Source organism: Anomaloglossus baeobatrachus, chromosome 6 (genome assembly GCF_048569485.1).
Source record: "Anomaloglossus baeobatrachus isolate aAnoBae1 chromosome 6, aAnoBae1.hap1, whole genome shotgun sequence".
NCBI lineage: Eukaryota > Metazoa > Chordata > Amphibia > Anura > Aromobatidae > Anomaloglossus > Anomaloglossus baeobatrachus.
The window spans coordinates 404,791,544-404,815,838 of record NC_134358.1 but is presented as its reverse complement, the minus strand read 5'-3'; the positions used below and the strand labels follow the sequence as shown (position 1 = coordinate 404,815,838).

Here is a 24,295-nt window from a genome sequence, read left to right as displayed (position 1 = left end):
GTGCAACTCTGCAGGGACACCGTACTCAACGCCATCTCAGCACAGCAGCCAGCCCTCGGTCCCTCAGATGTGGACAAGTAAAAGACCATTTCCTCCTATCCATGACAAAGCGTTGAGATTCACTCTGTGCAGCACTGGTGTTTAGTGGAAAAGCAGATCTAAGATTGCGTACCACCTTCTGCAGATACTCCTGTATACGTGCGTCCATTTCTATGGCAGGAATTATTTTGCCAAATTTTGTCTTGTACCGGGGATCTAACAGTGTGGCAACCCAGTAGTCAGGATTACTTTGAATTCGTACAATCCGAGGGTCATGTTGTAGGTAGTGCAGCAAGAAGGCGCTCATGTGTCTTGTGCATCCAGGAGGACCAAGTCCTTGGTGTGTTGGTGGCAGAGAGGTGAGAATCGTGCTTCCTTCCTCTGCCCTCTCCCCACAACCTCGCACAACCGAAATGTGAGCAAGCTCTCACTCATCTGCTGAGTCTTCCATGCCCATCGCCAGTTCGTCCTCCATTTCTTCATGGGCTCCTGCACCTTCCTCAACACTTTTTGCTGATACTATGCGCCCTTGTTAATCCCTCTCCCCCACCATGACTGCCGCCTAGGTGCCGCTGACCATCTGGACCTCGTAGATCTTGTTATCCCTTCCGCATATGACTCCTCCTGTACTTCCTCCCCTTCCTCTTGTCCCAACACCTGACTCCGAATAATAATTACAGTGTGCTTCATCATGTAGATGACCAGAATTGTCATGCTGAGAATGGCATTGCCAGTGCTAAACATCTTCGTCGACATTTGTAAACTGTGTAGAAGGGTGCATAGGTCCTTGATCTGACACCACTCCAGCAGCGTGATCTGCACCACCTCTGGATCAAGTTATCCCAGGCTATATGTCATAACGTATTGCAGCAGGGTTCGGCGGTGCTGCCACAAACTCTGCAACATGTGCAGATTCAAATTCCTGCGTGTCGGCACATCGCATTTCAGGCGTTTTTAACCACCAGACCTAAAGACTTCTGTAGCGACGAAAGTTGTTGAGCGGCTGTGTGCGCACGATGGAAGTGAGCACATAGTGAGCGTGCCCGCTGCACAAGGCCATATAGGCCGGGATGGTGTTTTAAAAATTGCTGGAGAATTAGGTTCAACACATGAGCCATACAAGGCACGTGTGTCACATTGCCCTGACGATGGCCCGCAGCCAGGTTTGCATCATTGCCGCACACGGCTGTTAAGTCACCAACGGAGTCCGCTCCGTCAATTTGTACTCCGGTCGCCAGGTGACAACGTGTTCCTTTCATGCATAGTGCTGATGATGGGAGAGGAGTCGATGCCAGCGGCGCAGGTGGACGCAGGTTATGCTCACCCACTGGGCTGCATTACCTTGACAGATGCAGAATCTCTGGCTGAATGTAGCTGGTGGGTATCTCACAGATGAAGTACCATCATTCAGCTACAACCAATGGGAAGACACCACACCCTTTTTTATGCCCATCCTGTCTGCAGACCACTGCCAGACATAGCTATGAACCTCTGGTTACTTTTACCCCCAGTTCAGTTTTATGATTTTGTGTGCTTGTTACCTGACTACTTTTCCTGCTTGCTGTTTATGTACCTTGTTGGCCGATCCGCATTTCACCTCTGCTTGTTTTCTGATTAAGTCCTGGCTGTCCCATTCTGTTCCTGTTCCTCAATTAATGTTTTGACCCTGCCTGACTACTATTCTCTGGAACTGCAGCCTTCCACAGGTATTGATCAACTTGGGCCCTGTGTAATTCCTAATCCCTGTATAGGGGTTAAAGGGTTTCAGGGTTCTAGGGGTCCTGCTTGGTGAGTGGCTTCCCTCTAGCCTATCATTTACAGCCCATCTGAGTGTGTGGATCAAGGAAGGCGTTACACCGTGCTCTCTGCAGAAGGCCATGTGGGCCAGGATAGTGCTTTAAAAATTGCTGGACAACCAGGTTCAACACGTGAGCCACACAAGGCACGTGTGTCACATTGTCACAGCGAAGGGCCGCACCCATGTTTGCATTATTGTCGCACCCGGCCTTCCCTGGCTGCTGGTTGAGTGGAGACAACCATTGATGAAACTCGGTCTCCAGAGCTAACCGTCCACAACTTCTCAGCGGTGTGACTCACATTTCCCATACATTTCAAAGTAAACCTTTGACCGCCTGATGGCATTGAGCTCTGCTGCCAGCAAAGTAAGGAGGTGTGTGGTATTCCTTGTGCGCAGTTACAAGGAAGGGTGGCCTGACCACACAGGGTTTGGGCCAAGGTGGAGGACCCACACGAGGTTGAAGAGGCAGAAGCAGTGTATTAACTTCTACATACAGAAGAAGGATTGACACAACTCGTGGGGACGGCAAGACTTGTACAGCAGACCCTTCTCCATCTCTCCCCACAGTAACCCATTGCCCAGTCAGCGACATGTAACGCCCCTGTCCATGCTTACTGCGCCAATTATCTGTGGTGAAATGCACCCTGTCACACAGAGTTTCTTAAGGAATCAGTGATGTTTAGTGCGACATGCTGGTGTAGCGCGTGCACGCCTTTGTTGGAGAAAGAGTGGCGCCTGGGCATCGGCTCTTGGGGCACTGCGATGGGCATAAGGTCTCGAAAATCCTCGGTTAAAAAGGTTGGAAAGGCAGCATTTTGGTAGCCAACAGTTTGCAGATGCTGAAAGTCAACCTCCAAACCATGTAATGCCCTTCTAAAAGCATGTAAAACACAGCGAGGGGACTCCAACCACAGTCTCCCTCGTTTCCACTAACTGGGCCACACACACCCCACTTGACTGGCATCAGTTGACCCCCCTTTTGAAAAAGAAAAAGATGCTTTGCATGAAGCACTCTCAAAAATACGCGTGCCTTTCGCCTCCCCTGGCTGACCCAGGGGAAGAAAAGTCCTCTGAGAGCCATGACTTGTTCATCTTGGTTCTTTTAGAAACACAGCGAGGGGACTCCAACCACAGTCTCCCTTGTTGCCACTAATTGGGCCACACACACCCCACTTGACTGGCATCAGTTGACCCAATTTTCAAGATGAAAAAGATGCTTTGCATGAAGCACTCTCAAAAATACGCGTGCCTTTCCCGTCCCCTGGCTGACCCAGGGGAAGAAAAGTCCTCTGAGAGCCATGTCCACATTGTCAGTGGACAGACACGTGTGCTTATCTGCCAGCAGACCCCCAGCAGCACTGAAGACAGGTTCCGAGAGAACGCTGGCTGCAGGACACGACAAGATCCCCAAGGCGTACGTGTCGAGCTCAGGCAATTTATCCAGATTGGAAGCCTAAAATGAGCAGGGCTCAAGTTGCACAGTAATGGCATCGATGTTTCCTTGCATATACTCATATATCTGTGTGTCCTCCTCTTTTTCCTTGTCCAGCTCTTTTGTTTTCGCATGAGTATATGTCCTTGTCACTTTCCCATGTGTTTGTGTTGTGAGTTGTTTGTCACCTTTTGGACACCTTTGAGGGTGTTTTCTAGGTGTTTTTATGTGTTTGTGATTGCCTGCCATTGTTTCCTATGCAGTTCGAGTTCGGTTCGTCGAACGTTAGACGAACCGAACTCGAACGGGAGCTCCGTTTGGCGAACCGACCTCGAGCCGAACCGCGACCGGTTCGCTCATCTCTATTCATGAGGTTATAACTCTGGAACGCTTCAACGGATCCCGGTGATTCTGAGATTGTTTTTTCATCACATATTGGACTTCATGTTAGTACCAAATTTAGGACAATACTTTTTGCGTTTATTTATGAAAAAAATTGACTTTTGGCAAAAATTTAGAAAATTTAGCAATTTTCTACTTTTTGAATTTTTATACCGTTAAACCAGAGATTTCTGTGACACAAAAAAGTTAATAAATAACATTTCCCACTTGTGTAGTTTACATCAGCACAATTTTGGAAACAAAATTTTTTTTGTTAGGAAGTTAGAAGAGTTCAAAGTTTATCAGCGATTTCTCATTTTTACATCAAAATTTACAAAACCATTTTTTTAGGGACCACATCACATTTGAAGTGACTTTGAGGGGCCTAGATGACAGAAAATACCCAAAAGTGACACCATTCTATTCTAAAAACTTCACCCCCCCCAAAGTACTCAAAACCACATTCAAGAAGTTTATTAACCCTTCAGGTGCTTCACATGAACAAAAGCAATGTGGAATGAAAAAAAGCAAAAATTAAATTTAACCTAAAAATGTTGCTCTAACCCAAATTTATTCACTTTTAGAAGACATAACACAACAAAATGGACCCCAAAACTTGTTCCCCACTTTCTTATAAACGCACCGAGACCCCACATGTGGTCAGAAACCTCTGTTTGGACAAATGGGAGGGCTCGGAACAGAAGGAGCAATATTTGAATTTTGGAAAGCAAATTTGGCTGAAATAGATTGCGGGCACCATGTTGCATTTACAGGTCCGCTAAAGTACCTAAACAGAAGAAACCCCTCACAAGTGACACCATTTTGGAAACTAGACCCCTCAAGGCTTCTATCTAGGGGTATAATGAGCATTTTGGATCCACAGGTACTTCACAGATTTTTTTAACGTTACGTTGTCATATTGAAAATTTTATCAAAAATGTTGCTTTAGCATCAATTTTCTCACTTTTTCAAGAGGTAATTCCAAAAATGTGACCTCAAGGTTTGTTACCCACTATTTTATGAGCGCGGTGATACTTCACATGTGGTCTGAAACCTTTGTTTGGACAAATGGGAGGGCTTGGAACGGAAGGAACAATATTTGAATTTTGGAAAGGAAATTTGGCTGAAAAAGATTGCGGGCACCATGTTGTATTTGGAGGTCCCCTAAGGTACCTAAACAGCAGAAACCCCGCACAAGTGACCCCATTTTGGAAACTAGGCCCCTCAAGGAATTTATCTGGAACTTTCGTGAGTACCTTGAACCCCCAGGTGCTTCACAGAATTTTATAACGTTGAGCCATGAAAATAAAAAAATACAATTTTACCACAAAATTATTACAACCAGGTAGCTTTTTTTTTTACAAGAGTAACAGGAAAAAATTCAGCATAACATTTATTGTGCAATTTCTCCTGAGTTTGTCGATACCTTATATGTGGTGGAAATCAACTGTTGGGGCGCATGACAGGGCTCGGAAGGGAGGAGTGCCATTTGACTGCAAAATTGGCTGGAATCAACAGCAGACACCATGTTGCATTTGGAGAGCCCCTGAGGTGCCTATACAGTGAAGCTCCCCAACATGTGGCCCCATTTTGGAAAATAGACCCCTGAAGGAATTTTTCTAGATGTTTGGTGAGTACCCTGAACTTTCAGGTGCTTCACAGAAGTTTAGAATGTTGAGCTGGGAAAATAAAAAAATACTTTTTTTACCACAAAATTGTTATTTCAACCAGGTAGCTTTTTTTTTTTTTACAAGAGTAAAAGGAAGAAATTCAGCATCAAATTCATTGTGCAATTTCTCCTGAGCTTGGCGATACCTTATATGTGGTGGAAATAAACTGTTTGGGCGCATGGCAGGGCTCGGAAGGGAAGGAGTGCCATTTGACTGCAAAATTGGCTGGAATCAATAGCGGACGCCATGTTGCATTTGGAGAGCCCCTGAGGTGCCTATACAGTGAAGCTCCCCAACATGTGGCCCCATTTTGGAAAATAGACCCCTGAAGGAATTTATCTAGGTGTATATTGAGCAGTTTGAATCCAAGAGTACTTCACAGAATTTGATAAGCTTAGGTTGCCATATTGAAAATGTTCATTTTTTTTCACAAAAATGTTGCTTCAGCATCAAATTTCTTACTTTTTCAAGAGGCAACAACAAACCGTGGACCCAACAGGTTGTTATCCAATGTCTTATGAGCACAGGGATACCCCACATGTGGCCAAAAACCTCTGTTTGGATAAATGGGAGGGCTTGGAATGAAAGGAGCACCATTTGAATTCTGGAAAAGTTGAAATAAATTGCGGGCACCATGTCACATTTGCAGGGCCCCTTGGGTACCTATACAGCAGAAACCCCCCCACAAGTGACCCCATTTTGGAAACTGGATTTTATTCAGGAGTATAGTAAGCATTTTGAATCCACAGGTACTTCACAAAAATGTTGCTGTAGCAACAAATGTCTCACTTTTAGGCTATGTGGCCATGATCCAGCGACACGGCGTCTAGTATACAGTGTCAGCCTTCCTGCAGAGATGTGAGTGTTGTCCACGGGAGAACGCAGCTGCCCATGCCCACGATTTGGGTTCAGGCTGCTGTGGAGCTCTATGCTACCTGCAGAGAACACCCATCTACGCAGCATAAATTGACATGCTGAGGCTCGGGAAGCTGCACCACAGGTCAGTTTATGCTGCGGAGAAAAGAAGCACAGTGGGCACGGGATTTCTAAAAATCCTTTCACTGTGCTTCTACTGCACAACGCAGCGTTATGGACGCAGGGAAAACACTCTGCGCCCAAAACGTTGCAAACCCCGATTTGTGGGCGCACAGCCTAAAATGCTTCAATGGATGAATGGATAGATGTCAAACATATATAACGTCCCTCCCCCTGCATATTCTAAGCTGGAACACTTTAGTGCCTTTCATGTGGCACTAACGGATGCCTAGCCTTGTATTTAGCAACCCAAAAAATTAATAATTAAAATAAACGACGTGGGGTCCCCCCTATTTTTGATAGCCAACTAGGGTAAAGCAGACAGCTGTAACCTGCAAACTACAGCTGACAGCTTCACCTTGGCTGGTGATCAATTTGGAGGGCTCCCCAGGCGTTTTTTTTAAAAAAAAAAAAGCCCGTGGGGTCTCCCCCAAATTAGATCACTAGCCAAGGTGAAGCGGACAGCTGGGGTCTGGTATTCTCAGGGTGGGAAGAGCCATGGTTATTGGACTCTTCCCAGCCTAAAAATAGGCCGCAGCCACCCCAGAAGTGGCGCATCCATTAGATGCGCCAATCCTGGCGCTTCGCCCCAGCTCATCCCGCGCCCTGGTGCGGTGGCAAACGGGGTAATATACGGGGTTGATACCAGCTGTAATGTCACCTGGCATCAAGCCCTGGGGTTATTTGTCACGGCATCTCAACAGATACCCGACATCACTAACCCAGTCAGTAATAGAAAAAAATAAAGACAAAAAAAAATTATTTGAAAAAACACTCCCTGAAACATTCCTCTTTCACCAATTTATTGAAAATAAACAAATTCCGGTCGCTGTAATCCATTTTGGAGGTCCCACGCCGACTCTGGACCTTCTAGAATATGGGGGGCACGTTCAGGGAACGTATCCCCCATTTTCTGGAAGAGCAAGCTCTCCATGAGCAGTGTGGGTGCAGTAATCTGAGAATACTGCACTCACACTGCCCCGGTCCAACCTAGGGCAGAGTGACCTGCAGTAACCTCATTCCAGAATATGAGGGGCACGCTCACAGAACGTACCCCCCATTTTCTAGAACAGCAGGCTCTCCATGTGAGGAGTGTGGCTGCAGATTACTGCACTCACTCTCCCCAGGTCCACAGTGCAGCATCATGTGCAGCAGCGAGGTCAGCGTCCCTGCTTGCAGGGATCCAGCTAACAGCCGCTGTCTGCGCATGCGCCGCCAGCTTTCAAGAAGGAGGTGGCTTGATCGCGGGGACGGAGCAGCAGCCAGGTAACTGGGAAGACCGGGGGCGGACGTGGGGGGACGGCGGGAGACCTAGCGGGACCTGGGGACACCTTTCTGTCGCATGTGACGTGTCACATGCGGCAGAAAGAGCAGGATGAATGCGGCCGCGCGCTACTGTGCGCCGCCATCTTGCACGCTCCGGAGGGGGAGCGGCTCTGGAGAACCGGAGGGAGCTCCGGGGGACCATACAGCTCCGGTGTACCGGAGGAGGGGTCAGGGGGGGGACATTTCCCTCCGATCTGAAATGTTTGATCAGATCGGAGGGAAATGAATGCAGAGCCGGCGGCGGAGGCAGTTTTCTGTGCGCTTCGGCGCCATTTTGACTGTTCTGGAGGGGCGGGTAGGGGTGGGGGGGACTCTCCGGTACCGGGGGCCTTGGGGGCACTAGGGCTTTACATTTCTTTCTCATCTGACATGTTTGATTATGTCAGATGAAAAAGAAATCCGTTTTACCGACTATTTCTTTTTTTTTTTTATGTGACCGTCGGTATACAGTGTATACCGGCCATCACATTATCGGGGTCCAAAAAAAACACCCCGATTCATAATCTGGGGGGCGCTACAGGGTTTTTTCGGGCCGCCGCTTTAAAGTGGCGGAACAGAATAAGTACCCTGTTTTGCCGCCGCTTTAAGTCGTACGGCCGTCGTTATGAGGTTAAGAAGCCCTCTCGCCAATTTAAACCCAGTTATCGACCGTTTCAGCTTACTGAGAGTTGGTGGTCATTTAAACCAGGCTCATCTCGGAGTTGCAGAACAAAATCCTCTCATTATTCCCAACAAACACCATGTTACAGTCTTGCTGATCCGACACCACCATGAAAAGACTGAACACCAAGGCAGGCAAATTACTGAGGGCACTTTACGGTCTGCAGGCCTCTGGATTATTGGGATGAAGAGACGTGTAGCACAAATACTACACGATTGTGTGCACTGTCGTAAAGCGAGAGGAAAACAACTGTACCCACAAATGGCTGACCTGCCTACAGACAGACTTTCTACAGAGCCACCTTTCACCTACGTGGGTTTAGACGTTTTCGGACCATGGATGGTGTCCACACGCAGAACTCGCGGCGGCCAAGCAAACAGTAACCGGTGGGCTGTGTTATTCACCTGCATGAGTATTCGAGCCGTTCACATTGAGGTGTTAAAGTCCATGGACACCTCCAGCCTAATCAACGCCTTGAGAAGGTTCCTTGCCATCAGAGGACCAGTGAAACAGCTGAGGTCTGACCGTGGAAGCAACTTTGTCGGTGCATGTAGAGAACTAAACATCGACACCAAGCTTATCCAAGATCATCTGGCAGAGAAAGGTTGGACCTGGATCTTCAATCCCCCTCACAGTTCTCACATGGGAGGCTCCTGGTAGAGGATGATCGGGATTTCACGCAACATCTTGAAATCCATGCTAATGGACGTCAATTCCTCAAGACTCACACATGAGACTCTAGTCACTCTTTTAGCTGAAGTCTCAGCCATTATCAATTCTAGACCCCTTGTGCCAGTGATCATGGATCCAGAAACACCAACCATATTGACTCCTACTATTCTTATTACCCAAAAAACTGACAACGCGGTAATGCCCAGCGGAGAGTTCACCCACGCGAACACTTATCAAAAACACTGGAAACGGGTTCAATACTTGGCTGACTACTTCTGGAACCGATGGAGGAAGGAATACCTCACCATTCTTCAAGGAAGAAAGAAGTGGCGACATCCCAAGCTGAACCTCAAAGAAGGAGACCTATTCCTTATGAAAGACCAGACCACAGAAAGGACTGACTGGCCTATGGGACTGATTACTAGGATACTGCCTAGCCAGGACGGCAATGTTCGGAAGGTGGAGCTAAAGGTCATCAGGAAAGGTGAGACTAAGGGCGGCTTTGCACACTACGACATCGCAGGTGCGATGTCGGTTGGGTCAAATCGAAAGTGACGCACATCCGGCGTCACTTGCGATGTCGTAGTGTGTAAATCCTAGATGATACGATGAACGACCGCAAAAGCATCGTTATCGTATCATCGGTGCAGGCTCCGACATTTCCATAATGCCGGTGCCACGACAGGTACGATGTAGTTCCTCGTTCCTGCGCCAGCACACATCGCTGTGTGTGAAGCCGCAGGAACGAGGAACATCTCCTTACCTGCCGCCAGCGGCTATACGGAAGGAAGGAGGTGGGCAGGATGTTTACATCCTGCTTATCTCCGCCCCTCCGCCGCCATTGGCCGCCTGCCGTGTGACGTCGCTGTGACGCCGCACGACCCGCCCCCTTAGGAAGGAGGCGGGTCACCGGCCAGAGCGACGGTCGCAGGGCAGGTGAGTGCATGTAAAGCTGGCGTAGCGATAATTATCACTACGCCAGCTATCACAAGATATCGTACATGCGACAGGGGCGGGATATATCGCGTGCGACATCGCAGCATCGGCTTGCATTGTCGCAACGTGCAAAGCTCGCCTAAGACCTTTGCAAGGCCAATCCACGAACTTGTTCTGCTGTTGCCCATAGAGAGCGTCCCTACGGGATGAATGTTACTGGACCTGAACTTTAAGCCATCCTTCTTGTTTTGAACTCAATTGATCTTGTTTTTGTATTTAACGTGCCTTTCCTTTTCAGGTTGTATTATGGACTCAATAGTGAAATCCCCAAAGTGAATTTCAGACGGGGAGTGTGCTGTTTCTATTTGTTTTAGTTAAAACTGTTATTTAATGTTTTTCATGCTTGTCTCTGCTGCCATCTACTGGTCAGACCGTTCGGCTCCTCTGTTTCTTTTGTCCAGCCCATCGGAGTGTCTGCTCATCCTCTTGCATCACTTCCTGGCATATTCAGTTCCAGCCAGAGATTGTGAGAATTAACGTCCCTTATTGGAGCTGCTAGAAGCAAAGTCTTCTGACCTTAGTGGCTTCAGAATCAAGCATCACAAGATGACCACAATGCCAGGTACTTGGATTACTGTACTCTGCATGTCCTAACCTTTGGAGAAAATAAACCACCATTGTTTCATCTCAGCATGTGCATTTTTAACTCTGGAGTGCTCTGGTCATGTCTGCCTCACCTATAGGAAAAACGAAGGTAAGATTCTCACAAAATCTCACAACTACGCGGCTTCAATCGCCTTTAAGTGGGGACAGAACAGGAGGCAGTGAATATAGCCACACATTCACCTGAGGCTGTAGGAGCCAGGGAGGATCATGTGGTCCGGCTGTTTAGTATGTGCACATTCCCTGCCCATCATCCCGCCCAACTCTCAGTGCCGGCTTCAGGGCTGAGAGATGATGGGCGTCGGGATGCAGTGCATATGAAATGAGGCTAATGAGCGGGCCCACGTGATCATGGTAGGCGTTGCTAAAGCCTGCTCCTGCCTCTGATTACCCGCTCCACCACCACCACACCCCCCTTCCCAGTCATCGGACTATGACGCACCCCCTAATTTCCCCCAAAATTTTTTGGGGGAAAAGTGCTTCTTATAGTCCGAAAAATACGGTACTTTTTTTTGTTTTGTTTTTAAAGCGTATCGCTGATCTCACAGATTTATGTATTCTAAATGCCAAAACAATTTATACTTTCTTACCGGCCTGGTGCTGTTCCTGCTGTCATCCAGTGCTAATGTGACATAACAATTGGTGTACACTGATTTCCTGAAGCCTTTTCTATTTCATCAGAGCAACCTTCTACTCTAAATATTGACCTACTGTAGCCAATCAGCGGCTGCTGGTGGGCTGCAGTGGTTACATGTAGAGTTGAGCGCGGTTCGCGGTTCAAGGTTCTCCAGTTCGCGGCTCGAGTGATTTTGGGGGCTGTTCTAGATCGAACTAGAACTCGAGCTTTTTGCTAAAGCTCGATAGTTCTAGATACGTTCGAGAACGGTTCTAGCAGCAAAAAGACCAGCTAATTAGTTGCTGGCTTTCCGCTGTAATAGTGTAAGTCACTCTGTGACTCACACTATTATGAAATTTCAGTGTATAGTGTGCGGGAACAGCGCATTCAGATCACTGCTGTATGGATAATGGCGATCGCCATTTTTTTTTTTTTTCCTTGTCTTCCTTCCCTAAGCGCGCGCGTGTAGTGGGGAGGGCCAGCATGTCAGCCAATCCCAGACACACACAGCTAAGTGGACTTTTAGCCAGAGAAGCAACGGCATGTTTGATAGGATGTCCATGTCACATGTCCCTGCATTATAAAAATGGACATTTTCCTCCAGCACGCCATTATCTGCCTTCTGCGTCCTTGGTGTCAGTCACCGCTGGCGCAGCGCCTATCTCCGATACTGCTGTGTACGCTCTATACACAGCGCTGTACAGAATAGGGATAGAACTTTCTATCAGTCCTTTTAAGGGCTAATACCGGCAGGGTCAGAGCCATAGGTGACAGGTCCGTGAAAACAGAGTTTAACAGCTACACAAGATGACAGCGTCTGTGTAGCTAAGGTCAGGGATTTCCTCGCTGCATTTCCCCATTAGGAGGGATAGAAAGGCAGGCTTCCTTTCCTCTACCCAGAGACTCACAACCCTGCCACTGTACCCTCCTGCCCTTTGCACACTCAAACTCATTGTTACTAAGCCATTATAGTAGCAAACACTGAGTGAACTTAGTGGCATCCTAAACGTGGCTGTTGGACTTCTGTATTGTCCCACTAGTGCAAAGATATTTTCAGCACGTCTGCCTGCATTGCACACTCAAACTCATTGTTACTAAGCCATTATACTAGCAAACACTGAGTGAACTTAGTGGCATCCTAAACGTGGCTGTTGGACTTCTGTATTGTCCCACTAGTGCAAAGATATTTTCAGCACGTCTGCCTGCATTGCACACTCAAACTCATTGTTACTAAGCCATTATACTAGCAAACACTGAGTGAACTTAGTGGCATCTTAAACATGGCTGTTGGACTTCCATTAGTGTCCCACTGGTGCCAAGCTATTTCTAGCACCTGTGCAGGACACCCTCCTGCTCTGTTTTTAATAAGCTATAATGATAGCAAAAAATGCTGCCATTTAGTGGCATACAAGAACAGGCTGTTGTATTTCATTATTGTCCCACTGGTGCCAAGCTATTTCTAGCACCTGTGCAGGACACCCTCCTGCTCTGTTTTTAATAAGCTATAATGATAGCAAAAAATGCTGCCATTTAGTGGCATACAAGAACTGGCTGTTGTATTTCATTATTGTCCCACTGGTGCCAAGCTATTTCTAGCACCTGTGCAGGACACCCTCCTGCAATGTTTTTAATAAGCTATAATGATAGCAAAAAATGCTGCCATTTAGTGGCATACAAGAACTGGCTGTTGTATTTCATTATTGTCCCACTGGTGCCAAGCTATTTCTAGCACCTGTGCAGGACACCCTCCTGCTCTGTTTTTAATAAGCTATAATGATAGCAAAAAATGCTGCCATTTAGTGGCATACAAGAACTGGCTGTTATATTTCATTATTGTCCCACTGGTGCCAAGCTATTTCTAGCACCTGTGCAGGACACCCTCCTGCTCTGTTTTTAATAAGCTATAATGATAGCAAAAAATGCTGCCATTTAGTGGCATACAAGAACTGGCTGTTGTATTTCATTATTGTCCCACTGGTGCCAAGCTATTTCTAGCACCTGTGCAGGACACCCTCCTGCTCTGTTTTTAATAAGCTATAATGATAGCAAAAAATACTGCCATTTAGTGGCATCATAGAACTGGCTGTTGGACTCATTTATTGTGCCACTTGTGCCAAGCAATCTCAAGCACCTCTGCATTCTACCCTCATGCACATTTAGCTATGCTAATTTTATAGCAACAAAAAGTGACTGTTGGACTTCCATTAGTGTCCCAGTGGTGCAAATCTATTTGCAGCACCTCTGCATGACACCCTCATGCACATTTTGCTACGCTAATTTTATAGCAAACTAAGGGAATTCCTTGCTGCATTTGATCATTCGGAGGGATAGAAAGTGAGGCTTCCTTTAGCTTTTCCTTCTGTTCATAGACAGCATCTCCAAGTTCACACCCGAAGAGCAATTTCTCCTCCACGTCTAAGTGTGGAGAGGCAGCTAGTGCGCATGCGCATGCCGATTTACCCCAGCCGCAGCCTAACTACAGTGTTTCGCCTAGTGAGTATGCTCAGCCTGACTGTGCCATTCCTGAGGCTAAGTCTTCATTTCGGGATACAGCGCATGCTCCCACACTTAGTGCGAAAAGCCTCTTTGCACAGGTACTTGCATTCAGTGCCGGGTCTAAGTCCTGTGTTGTGCCTAGACATCATGCTAAAGCTGATAGTCTTTTTTCAGAGACTGTATTTCATGCAACTGACCATGGTCAGGCACTTACTGCATCAGAAACTAGGTCCGGTAATGAACTATTTGGCACTGCCCCTGATGTGGGGGGCCCATATAGACCACAGGGCATCAGGTGTCCTGACGATGTGGCCAGGCCACTCCCAAATGGCTTGCAGAGGCCCGCCCCTATGACGTGTCACCTCATTATTGATGGTCAGACGATGACTGGTGAAGTGTTTGTGTCGTGGCAGCTATGAGGTCATTATTGAAGTTGCGGTTCCAAATAGGACGCTAGTTATGCCACTCATGACGTGTCACTCTGCTTTTGTCTCCAGGAGGTGCATTGTGGTCCACCCTGGTTTGGGGCGGACCCAGGTTATAAAATGGGCTGGAGCCAACAAGGAGGTGCGCAGTCTTCTATTATGCTCCGAAAGAGCACACCTCCATGTGTTGAACCCATTGCGGCTTTAGGCCAGAGGTAGGCTGGGATAGGGCGTCGATGCAGGCCGCCACCACAGTTGGTAACGCAGAACGGTTAAGACCAGCTCCTGTCCTACCAGTCCTGCTTGTGCAGCCCAGTGGCATTAACAGGCCTGCTGCTGCTGATGCGCCTGCTGTCCACAGGTGTGGCCCCAATGCACACGGTCAGCGTACTGAATGGCCCCTGTGATGTTAACAGGGAGTTCCTGGGCTGGGTGGGCGTGTGGACCCTGTGACGCTAACAGGGCTCCCAGTCTCCAGATCCGAGTGGCGTCTAACTCGGTTCAGGCAACTATTAGTTTCATAGCCACACAGATCTGTATCCTCCACCTAACCTTCCAGTTGCCAACCTCTCCTTTTCCATCTGGGAGCATGGTGGACATTGACTGCTGATGGGGATATATACCTTTCTCTTTCTTTTCTTATTAATTTTTGTTATATAGCGGTAACATAGTATATACCACCTTATCCAAATCTGCCAGTCCCACCGTAACAGATGGTGTTTCTTCATCAAATGTTACTTTTGCTTAACCACCAAACCCACGGACAAAAACGTTTTTCCCCTTTCCAACACAACTGTTCCCCTTTCCACCAGCATCTGTCCTTTTTCAACTCATTTGGTATATGACCAAAAGTGCAACTCTGCAGGGACACTGTACTCAATGCCATCTCAGCACTGCAGCCAGCCCTCGGTCCCTCAGATGTGGACAAGTAAAAGATCATTTCCTTCTATCCATGACAAAGCGTTGAGATTCACTCTGTGCAGCACTGGTGTTTACTGGAAAAGCAGATCTAAGAATCCGTACCACCTTCTGCAGATACTCCTGTATACGTGCGTCCCTTTCTATGGCAGGAATTATTTCGCCAAATTTTGTCTTGTACCAGAGATATAACAGTGTGGCAACCCAGTAGTTAGTGAAACGCCCACGCCGGGGCTTGCAGGGCTCGCACGGTCACCGGGCCGGTGGTATTCGGGGTCAGGCTGTGAGTGGCCCGACCCGGCTTCCGTGACCCCCGGCGGGTTTCAATAAAAAGGAAAGTCCGACCGTCGGTCTGGTGTTACAAGGGGGACCGAAGGAGGGTAACGGCGTCCCTGGGGGGGCTTTCCATCGCTCTCCCCCAGGAAACGGTACGGGACGGGGATGGGGGATGCTTGCAGCGCCACCCGTGGTTTGCGGCCAGGTGTTCAGCCGCCGCTGCGCAGTCTCTCTCCGGGGCAGGTGTTATGGGCAGCCGGATGGAATCGCTCCCCACGGGTAGATCGGGGTAGCCCCGGGAGGTTAATGAGACCCAGGGCAACAGTCCTCAGGGACACCGGGGGCACAGGGCGGCGGCATTACTCACAGCAGTCACGGTGTGCGGTTCCAGTTGTTCTTTATTTAAAGTCCACAAGTTTCACATCGCACCCGGGTGCTGGTCCTCGCTGCCTCCTTTGGTCGGTCCCGGGCAGGTAGGAGGAAGGGGTCTCCGGTGAGGTGTTCTGGGGGTCTCTCCCTTTCGGTGCGTTAGTGCCGTCCCCGTGGCATAGAGCATCTTGGGAACTCGCCGCCTCTCTGTCTCTCTCATCCCCGGTAGCGGACCTAACACAACCGCCACTCGGTACAACTTTCTCCAGGGATTCCCAGTCTTCAGCTCCATTCCCCTCCTCTAGGTGTTATCAGCCCTGGTCTCGTGGCATCTCCTAAACAGGAGCTGTTCTCTGGACGTCTGCTCTCCCTTGCAGCCTCTGACGTTCTGCCTAAAACTTCTTTGTGCTCTGCACTAAACTCACTCCTTCAGGCCCCCATCCCCTTGGTTGTCATGGGGACCTGCCTGTGTCCAGCCATCTGCTCATTAAGGAGACAGGATGAGTCATGGACTCAGAACAAACTTCATGCTGCAAATGCTGTTAACTCCTTCCTGCCAGTGTGATGTTAGTGTGTGTTGTGGGAACCCTTCTTCCTCCTGCCCGGGAAAAATGGGGTAACATTTAATACCCTGTAACGACCCGTTTACAGGGGCGTTACATTAGCATTACTTCGAATTCGTACAATCCGAGGGTCATGTTGTAGGTAGTGCAGCAAGAAGGCGCTCATGTGTCTTGTGCATCCAGGAGGACCAAGTCCTTGGTGTGTTGGTGGCAGAGAGGTGAGAATCGTGCCTCCTTCCTCTGCCCTCTCCCCCAACCTCGCACAACCGAAATGTGAGCAAGCTCTCACTCATCTGCTGAGTCTTCCATGCCCATTGCCAGTTCGTCCTCCATTTCTTCATGGGCTCCTGCACCTTCCTCAACAATTTTTGCTGATACTATGCGCCCTTGTTAATCCCTCTCCCCCACCATGACTGCCGCCTAGGTGCCGCTCACCGTCTGGACCTTGTTGATCTTATTATCCCTTTTGCATATGACTCCTCCTGTACTTCCTCCTCTTCCTCTTGGACCAACACCTGACTCCGAATAATGCTTACAGTGTGCTCCATCTTGTAGATGACCAGAATTGTCACGCTGAGAATGGCATCGCCAGTGCTAAACATCTTCGTCGACATTTGTAAACTGTGTAGAAGGGTGCATAGGTCCTTGATCTGACACCACTCCAGCAGCGTGATCTGCACCACCTCTGGATCAAGTTAGCCCAGGGTATACGTCAGACCATATTTCAGCAGGGCTCTGCGGTGCTGCCACAGACGCTGCAACATGTGCAGATTCCAATTCCTGCGTGTCAGAACATCGCATTTCCGGCGTTTAACCGCCAGACCCTAAGACTTCAGGAGTGATGAAAGTTGTTGAGCTGCTGGGTGCGAAGGATGAAAGTGAGCACATAGCAGCGTGCCTCCTGCACAAGGCCATGTAGGCCGGGATGGTATTTTAAAAATTGCTGGAGAATCAGATTCAACACGTGAGCCATACAAGGCACATGTGTCATTTTGCCCTGCCGAAGGGCTGCAGACAGGTTTACATCATTGCCGCACACGGCTGTTAAGTCACCAACGTAGTCAACTCAATCAATTTGTACTCCGGTCGCCAGGTGACAACGTGTTCCTTTCGTGCATAGTGCTGATGATGGGAAAGGAGTCGATGCCAGCGGCGCAGGTGGACGCAGGTTATGGTCACCCACTGGGTTGCGTTACCTTGACAGATACAGAACCACAGGCTGAATGTAGGTGGTGGGTATCTCACAGATGAAGTACCATCATTCAGCTACAACCAATGGGAAGACACCACACCCTTTTTTAGGCCCCTCCTGTCTGCAGACCACTGCCAGACAAAGCTATGAACCTCTTGTTACTGTTACCCCCAGTTCAGTTTTATGATTTTGTGTGCTTGTTACCTGACTACTTTTCCTGCTTGCTGTTTATGTACCTCGTTGGCCGATCCGCATTTTACCTCTGCTTGTTTTCAGATTAAGTCCTGGCCATCCCATTCTGTTCCTCTTCCTCAATTAATGTTTTTGACCCTGCATGACTACTATTCTCTGGAACTGCAGCCTTCCACAGGTATTGATCAACTTGGGCCCTGTGTAATTCCAAATCACTGTATAGGGGTTAAAGGGTTTCAGGGTTCTGGGTGTCCAGCTTGGTGAGTGGCTTGCCTCTAGCCTATCCTTTACAGCCCATCTGAGTGTGTTGATCCAGGCAGGCGTTACACTGTGCCCTCTGCAGAAGGCCATGTAGGCCGGGATGATAGTGTTTTAAAAATTGCTGGACAACCAGGTTCAACATGTGAGCCATACAAGGCACATGTGTCACATAGCCCTGAAGAAGGGTCCAGACTGGTTTGCATCATTGTCGCACCCGACCTTCCCTGGCTGCTGGTTGAGTGGAGACAACCATTGATGAAACTCGGTCTCACTCTCCAGAGCTTACCGTCCACAACTCCTCAGCGGTGTGACTCACATTTCCCAGACATTTCTAAGTAAAGAGTCGACCGTATCATGCTGTTGAGCTGTGCTGCCAGCATTGTAAGGAGGTGGGATTCCTTGGGCGCAGTTACAAGGAAGGGTGGCCTGACCACACAGGGTTTGGGCCGAGGTGGAGGACCCACACGAGGTTGAGGAGGCAGAAGCAGTGGAGGAACTTGTACATACAGAGGAAAGATTGACACACAAGTCGTGGGGACGGCAAGACTTATACAGCAAACCCTTCTCCATCTCTCACCATAGTTACCCAGTGCCCAGTCAGCAACATGTAACTCCCCTGTCCATGCTTACTGGTCCAAGTATCTGCGGTGAAATGCACCCTGTCACACAGAGTTTCTCAAGGAATCGGTGAGGTTGTGTGCGACCTGCTGTGGTAGCGCGGGCACGCCTTTCTTGGAGAAGGAGTGACGACTGGCCATCGGCTCTTGGGGCACTGCAATGGGCATAAGGTCTCGAAAATCCTCGGTCTTAAAAGGGGTAAAGGCAGCCTTTCTGTTGCCAACAAGTTGCAGATGATGAAAATCAACCTCTTAGGCATGTCATGCCCTTCGAAAATCATGTAAAACACAGCGAGGGGACTCCAACCACAATCTCCCTCGTTTCCACTAATTGGGCCACACACACCCCACTTGACTGGCATCAGTTGACCCCCCTTTTGAAAAAGAAAAAGATGCTTTGCATGAAGCACTCTCAAAAATACGCGTGCCTTTCGCCTCCCCTGGCTGACCCAGGGGAAGAAAAGTCCTCTGAGAGCCATGTCCACATTGTCAGTGGACAGACACATGTGCTTATCTGCCAGCAGACCCCCAGCAGCACTTAAGACAGGTTCCGAGAGAACGCTGGCTGCAGGACACGACAAGATCCCCAAGGCATACGTGGCAAGCTCAGGCAATTTATCCAAATTGGAAGCCTTAAATGAGCAGGGCTCAAGTTGCACAGTAATGGCATCGACGTTTCCTTGCATATACTCATATATCTGTGTGTCCTCCTCTTTTTCCTTGTCCAGCTCTTTGTTTTCGCATGAGTATATGTCCTTGTCACTTTCCCATGTGTTTGTGTTGTGAGTTGTTTGTCACCTTTTGGACACCTTTGAGGGTGTTTTCTAGGTGTTTTTATGTGTTTGTGATTGCCTGCCATTGTTTCCTATGCAGTTCGAGTTCGGTTCGACGAACCGAACTCGAACGAGACCTCCGTTCGGCGAACCGGGACCGGTTCGCTCATCTCTAGTTACATGACAAAATGTCACATGACTTCTGGTATGCATGACACTATTGGGAATAGTGCTCATCTGGGAGGTAAGTATGGATTGTTTTATGTTGTGTATTAAGAAGTGGGAAGTGGACAACCCCTTAAAAGTTTGCAGTAAGGACAATATATTGTGAATTAAAAATACTTTGTTTAAATTGATTAAAAGATCTTGCATGAGATGACAAAGGGTCTGATTTATTTTGTATAAACTATGCCGAACTTGTCCATGGGCTACATCTATTGCATTCAAGCCATTTTGCTTTCATTCCAAAAAGAGCAGAAGTTTTATAATTAGATGTAAAGGATTTTTCTAATTTGCTAGATTTATGTAACGATTGTTTGCAAAACCTAATGCCTTCCTTTCCTTGTTTCCCAGATTTGCAAGGATCTACTTCAGCTTCTCAGGTATAATATATATTTTGCTACATACACGGATTACAGGATTTAGAAAAATATTCTCCTTCATATATCATTATCAATTAGTGCTATCAGGATTAGAGTTTAGCCAATATTTTGACCATTTAGCAGTGCAGAGCTGGGGATGAATCCCGACTTTAGCTGTGACCCAGGTCATGTGGCAAAAAATGGCTATATGCAGCCGCAGCAGAGTGATCTTTGGCCTCGTGATCTGCGCTGTGGTCGAAATCACAATCTAGCTACAACTTTGTGACTGTAGTGTATCACTGATGCAATAGAGTTATCATATGTCCTCAGTATAACCCTCGAAAGCAATGATAAGCAAATGGCTTATATTTTGATGCACATTAGGCCTGTCCATGTTTTATTTATTAATTCTCAACCCTATGCAGAAAGAACAAGCAATTGTACTGTATAGTAATAAATCTACTGTTGGCCATTTTTACAGAGTTAGACCGGAGTCACATTCCCATTATTAGGGGAAGGTACAGTGACTGAAAAAAAAACAAAAAAAAAAAACAAACACATTCTGGCATTTCCGTATTTGTATTGTCTTTTTTTTTTTTTTGTTCCTGTACACTTTTTTTTTTTTTTTTACCATCTGTCAAATATCTTATTCTGATCTAGAATTGTGAACTTTTACTTTTTGTAATGTATTTTTCATAACTTAGTTGAAGGGGTGATTCAAATGTGTTTTTATTTTTGCTTGCTTGCTATAAGGAATACACTTTCACTCTGCTTGTGCCTTAAGTAAACATTACACTTGGGAAGGGGGTTGCGGTGGCTTATCAGATTGCTACCATGTTGATTTAAAGGGAATCTGTCAGCAGGTGTTTGCTATGTAAGCTGAAGCCAACATGCTGCAAGAGTTAACACCGATAATTCAGGGAAGCCTGTCTTCTTGACACACCTCCTGCTGTGATTGGACATTTGCAGCGAGGAGTCAATCTCTATAGAGAGCCTGGTGTGGGTGGGACAGCTCCCTGGGCTAAGCTACATGACAAAAGCTAAAAAATGCTTGTCAGAACAGCTGTAGCCAGTAATCTAAATGATATATCATTAGATTCAGGATCTCTTTGCCTACATCATCATCATGCTGCTCTCAGAAGAGGTAGCAAAAAACTGATGACAGATTCCCTTTAATGTATAAAGACAGACAGTCTAAAGTTCATGAAATAGTTTATGAAAAATTGTTTATCATTCAATGGATGAAATTTTAACAACAAATAACTTTAGCCAACTAATGAGTGTCATTGGCGGAAACAAATGTGATTGTGTGATTCCCTAATCACCTCCACCCATCATTAAAACCAGCCTCTTGGTACACTATGTAAGGTTTTGCTAATTTTTAGCAAATCCTCTGATCCTATTTATGTTCACTGGACATCCATAGAGGGGTATACTAAAGATATTACATGTATGTTAACCCAAATTCTTCATATTGGGCAAGTTTCCAAATCTGGATTCTTGTATTGACTATTCTCTTTGTATTCCTTTAAGAGCTAAGGACTTTGAAGGTTTTGGCCAAAGTTTAGAAGGACTTTTACAAATGTACAGCATTCCAGGCAATAGGTATGTTGTATACCATATAACTGTGCCTTGAATATAACTTTCCTTAACAAATTGGAGGACATTTTACCATTTTAAGCTTTTAGATGTAATATTTCAACACACAGATAATCACATCTAGACTTAACTGACAAACAGGGGCAGTGGCACCACTAAATAAGGGCATTTACCAAGAATAATTAGCATTTTAATACAGGAAGGGATGCTGTACACATGTATAATTTAGTGTTACTGATTTTCTCAAATACTTTAAAATGTAATATTTTTCTTTTTTTCCCAAGTGATGTCAAAGCTAAAGTGTACTCGTCCTTGTGTAATTTAGAAGAGGATTTGACTGCCTTGTTTAATCTCAGCAGGTAATTCTGTCGCGCCCAGAGATATGGGTTACTCAGTCCCGGGCAGTGTCTCTATTGGGAATGTCACAGTGGTGGCCGTTGCCCGGTCCCGTGCCCTGGAACCTTTTTGTAATGGGGATATTTATAGGGGAGAATAAGATAAAGTTCACTTGTGACGCCACTTGCGGTGTTGCGGCTAAGTGTAGGGAGTCGCCGCTGCGGAAAGTCTCTACTGGGGCTGGTGGAATTGGTAGCTAGAATGGTAGACCCTCTGCAAGTAGGGTTTTACTCCAGAGTGTATGGTGCAGTGGGCATTGAAAGAAGGTAGTCCACACAGGTGTTCAGTGCAACTGGTTTACTCAGTGCTGGTAGGTGTTGACTGGTTGCCAGAGGCCGGCTGGTTTTGCCTCCAGGTCCCCTTGTCCCAGTGCCAGTTTGGTTCTCTGGTACCTTCTTCCCCTGCACCTGTCTCTGGTAAGTGTCCCCGTGGTATAGAACAACTGGGGGTCCCCGTTCTGTGGTTTGTCCACTTCTATCTGCCTGACAGTAGTGTGAACCCTGTGGGGTTGGAGTCTCTGGTCCTGTCCCCGGTTCTCCCTTTGCTACTGAGTCTTTGGATTCTTTAGGGTCAGCAAGGTGCTTGATGGTCCCCTTGCTGTGCAGGTGTTAACAGGTCTTCTTGGAGCTCTTTCCTGTCCTAGGGTCCTGTACCCCGTTGGTGCGTAGTTCCGGGAGTACTCCACCGGCAACTACTTCTACTGGGTACCAGGTCACCGTTAACCCGAGTCAGGACGTCGCTTCGCTTCCACCTTCACTCCTCACCTGTCTGACACTTCTCTCTCTGCAGTCACTGCAGTTCTCACCACCCACTTCCTATGTTCTCTCTGTCCACAGTCTGCCCCCCCCACCTGGTCAAATAGTGGACTGGATTGGCTCCACCTCTAGGCGGCTACCCATGGTCCCACCCTAGCTGGGTACCATTGTATGGGGGATTGTTGGGGAAAACTGGGATCACCTGGGTTTTTGGTTGGACCGGCACTGGGGTTCTCGGTCCCTAAGGGAGTAGGCCCTGCATCCTTGTGGGGATGCAGAACCTTGTAGCACCCTTATGGTTTCAGGGGTGCTACAATTTCTCACTTTTTTTTTCAAAATTTTATAGGCAATGGATATTGGGAATCAATACCATAAAATACTGTTTCCATAGCCTGTTTTGGCCCATATTGTAGTTCAATGTGCCCCAAATGTTTACAACTAAACAACTCCACCCCCTCACCACCTTCCCTTCAGACTTAATATGCTGCATGTCACAATAAAGAGGTACTCCACCCTAGAAGCAGTTATACATGTACCATATTGCGACTATAATAAAGAACTTTGTGCTGCAGTTGGCAAGGGTTGCGAGACCTGATATCCTGTGGTTCTACACTTATTGAGCATTAATGGCATATCCAGAGTAACAGTATCTGTTGTAACTTCAGCATGATGGCTCAGTGGTTATCACTGCAGTCTTGCAGCTCTGGGGTCCTGGGTTCAAATCCCACCAAGGACACCATCTGCAAGGAGTTTGTATGTTTTCCCCGTGTTTGTGAGGGTTTCCTCTGGGTACTCCTAACACACTCCAAAGACTGATAGGGAACTTAGATTGTGAGCCCCAGTGGGGACAGTGATGATCTCTGTAAAGCACTTATGTATTTAGTAAGACCTGGCTCAACTATGAAAAGTAGGGTGCCAGAAACAAAATACAATGCTAGAAAATTAGACTAATTCCGGCACACCAAAAAAGGAGAAAGGAGAAAAGTTCTTTGATCAATAACTCGCGTGATTTATTGGCAAGGTATATAAAGAACAAAAAGTCCAACGTGTCGACCCTTCAAGGGTCTTTTTCAAGGACAATTTAGTCTACATAGAAAAACAAGACAAAATAATATGATCAATTACAATATATAGTTGTTGACAATGTATATACAAAAGTACATAAAAGTGATGAACAACAGATGAGAGGATCAATCTAGAAGAAATATTCTTATTCTCCATACAGTAGTTTTAGTCTGGGAAGACACAAGAGGCGTAAACATCAATTTTAATTTAATACAGGAAAAAACATACCTATAAAAGGTAAGTATACAATTGTATTCTCCAAGGAGGTATATGTTAAAACGTGAGTTATATACCTAGGATAAGAGAACGACATAGTGATTAGAGGAGGAGAAGAAAAGATGTACATATCAAAATAGATAAGATATAAAGGGCATACCTTAGGAATAGAAAAAGGAGGTTCAACGTAAAAATGGACAATGTCCGAAATATCCCAATGGCCCAACGACCATCTATAGGAGGTACATACAATAAAAGTGTTAAAGATAGAAAGAAGAATACTGATGAGTACAAAGTAAAGCTAAAAGGAAAATGCAGTATTACCCAATACCAATGGTGAAATGTGAATCATAAATGATGGATGAGAAAAGG

At 46.9% G+C, this 24,295-nt stretch overlaps 1 protein-coding gene across 1 annotated transcript in view; it reads left to right on the top strand.

Annotated features, from left to right (window-relative positions):
* The window catches only part of LOC142243945 (mediator of RNA polymerase II transcription subunit 1-like), a 196,190-nt gene that overhangs the window by 27,731 nt on the left and 144,164 nt on the right, over positions 1–24,295 (top strand). Inside the window, exons 7-9 of the mRNA XM_075316138.1 lie at positions 19,885–19,913; positions 21,426–21,497; positions 21,776–21,850. Of these exons, the coding sequence (XP_075172253.1) occupies positions 19,885–19,913; positions 21,426–21,497; positions 21,776–21,850 (176 nt within the window). The remainder of the gene's footprint in view (positions 1–19,884; positions 19,914–21,425; positions 21,498–21,775; positions 21,851–24,295) is intronic.